This window comes from Manihot esculenta, chromosome 5 (assembly GCF_001659605.2).
Source record: "Manihot esculenta cultivar AM560-2 chromosome 5, M.esculenta_v8, whole genome shotgun sequence".
In the NCBI taxonomy this organism is placed as follows: domain Eukaryota; kingdom Viridiplantae; phylum Streptophyta; class Magnoliopsida; order Malpighiales; family Euphorbiaceae; genus Manihot; species Manihot esculenta.
The window spans coordinates 25,386,370-25,388,255 of record NC_035165.2 but is presented as its reverse complement, the minus strand read 5'-3'; the positions used below and the strand labels follow the sequence as shown (position 1 = coordinate 25,388,255).

Genomic DNA, 1,886 nt, shown 5'->3' with positions numbered 1-1,886 from the left:
GATGAGGAATAAAGGCAGACTGATTCTCAGAGATAATCATAGGAAGGACCCTTTTAAATCTGTTCACCAAAGCTTTAGCCACAATCTTATATAACACATTACATAATGCAATTGGACCAAAGTCTTTAACTGTTTCAGGGCTATCCACTTTAGGGATCAAAACAATCAATATTTCAGTAAGAGAAGAAGGAAAAGTACCTTGTTGAAGCCATAGGCGACAACAATCGGAAACATCATTACCAATCAAGTGCCAAAATCTCTGGTAAAATGTAGGATTTAACCCATCCGGTCCAAGTGCCTTGTCTGAATGCATCTGAAAAAGAGCAGCTCTAAATTCCTCATTCGAAAATGGAGCACAAAGATCAGCATTATCGGCATCACTAATCAAGGGCGGCACCAACTCAAGAACCCGTTCACAATCCACAGAACCACCATAAAAAATAAACTGGAAATAATATAGAACATGATTTTTAATTTCCTGCTCATCCTCAATCCAGGTACCTGACGACTCCTTTAATTTAGCGATACGGTTCATTCTTCTTCTACCATTAATTTGTGTATGAAAAAATTTTGTATTTCGGTCCCCATTTTTAAGCCAAAAGCACTTTGCCTACTGTTTTAGACTAGCTTCCTGCTCAAGGAGACGATTACAATCTTCCTTTAAAGAGGTGTGAGAAATAGTATTGGGCCCATTATCCAATAATCTATGTATAGTCTTCTTCTTTTGCCAAAATTCTCTATTTCTACTCCTACCCTACAACGAAAGAGCAGAAACTAAATCATCACGTTTCATCAAAAGGTTGTGTGGTATAGAATTAACCCAAGCTCCTTTAATAATCTCAGCTAGACTCTCATCACATAACCATGCATTATCAAATTGAAATCTCCTTTTATCTCCCCTATTATCCTTAGGAGTTGTATTAATCACCAACAGTTTGTGATCCGATCTAGGAATATGAACAACCGAGCAGACAACATTAGTGAATTTACAAGCCCAGTCCTCAGTAGCAAGGGCTCTATCAAGCTTCTCTCTAACCAGATTATTCGACTCCCTGCCCTTCTCCCATGTGAAGAAAGAGCCAACAGTGGGTATTTGAACAAGATTACTGTCCTCAAGTGCCTGTCTAAACCCCTGCATAAGATAATTTGACAAAGTTGCTCCTCCTTCTTTCTGATCTCTCGAGCATAAATCATTAAAGTCTTCCGAACAAAGGCACAGAAGAGAGCTTCTACGAGATAAAGCTCGAATAAGATTTCAAGATTGACGTTGTCGTTGTGATTCCGGAAACCCATAATAACCCGTAAACCTCCATTGAACATTACCTTCCGAAACAACTGAATCAATAAAATTTAAAGAAAAGCCAACCACAGAAACAGACGCATGACTCTTCCACATTAACGCAAAATTATAGTTTATCCTGCTTAATATTAGGATTATAAAGTTTTTTTTTATAATTTTACTTTTAAATAATTTAGATAAATCATATAATTGTTCTCAAAATTTAGGATATCATAATTTTTTTCTAAAAAAAATAGGGATTTAAAAATATATTTTACCTTAATTATCTACCAACCAGTTTATAATAATAATAATTACTGATATATTTATTACATTTTTATTCAATTTCCACCTTTTTTTTTAAAGCAAAACTACTGATTGTATTATTAAAATTTCATCAAATAAAGAGGGATATCATCCCAAACAGAAAGATGATTATACCTGATAGATTCTCCAGCCAAAGTATGAGCAGCTAGAATAGCATTACGACCAACCCATCTAATAGAAATATCAGTTCTAGAGTCTAACAAAGTTTTACAATCATTCAAAATCAAATCCCTACATAAGATAATTTGGCAAAAATCTCTTCAAGTGCCTGTTTAAACTC

At 34.8% G+C, this 1,886-nt stretch overlaps 1 protein-coding gene across 1 annotated transcript; it reads right to left on the bottom strand.

Moving 5' to 3' along the window:
* Positions 1-610: 610 nt before the first annotated feature.
* On the bottom strand, positions 611-1,138 carry LOC122723705. Its single transcript, XM_043956811.1, has 2 exons — positions 821-1,138; positions 611-754 (listed from the first exon to the last, which is right to left on the bottom strand). The coding sequence occupies exons 1-2, from the start codon at positions 1,136-1,138 to the stop codon at positions 611-613; spliced, it is 462 nt and encodes a 153-aa protein (XP_043812746.1).
* Positions 1,139-1,886: the final 748 nt, after the last annotated feature.

Excerpts from the sequence above, each read along its gene's own strand:
- LOC122723705 (XM_043956811.1), bottom strand. The coding sequence starts at position 1,138 with ATGCAGGGGTTTAGACAGGCACTTGAGGACAGTAATCTTGTTCAAATA. Across the intron at positions 755-820 it reads AGATTATTAAAGGAGCTTGG|GGTAGGAGTAGAAATAGAGA; the intron begins GTTAATTCTATA and ends CTTTCGTTGTAG.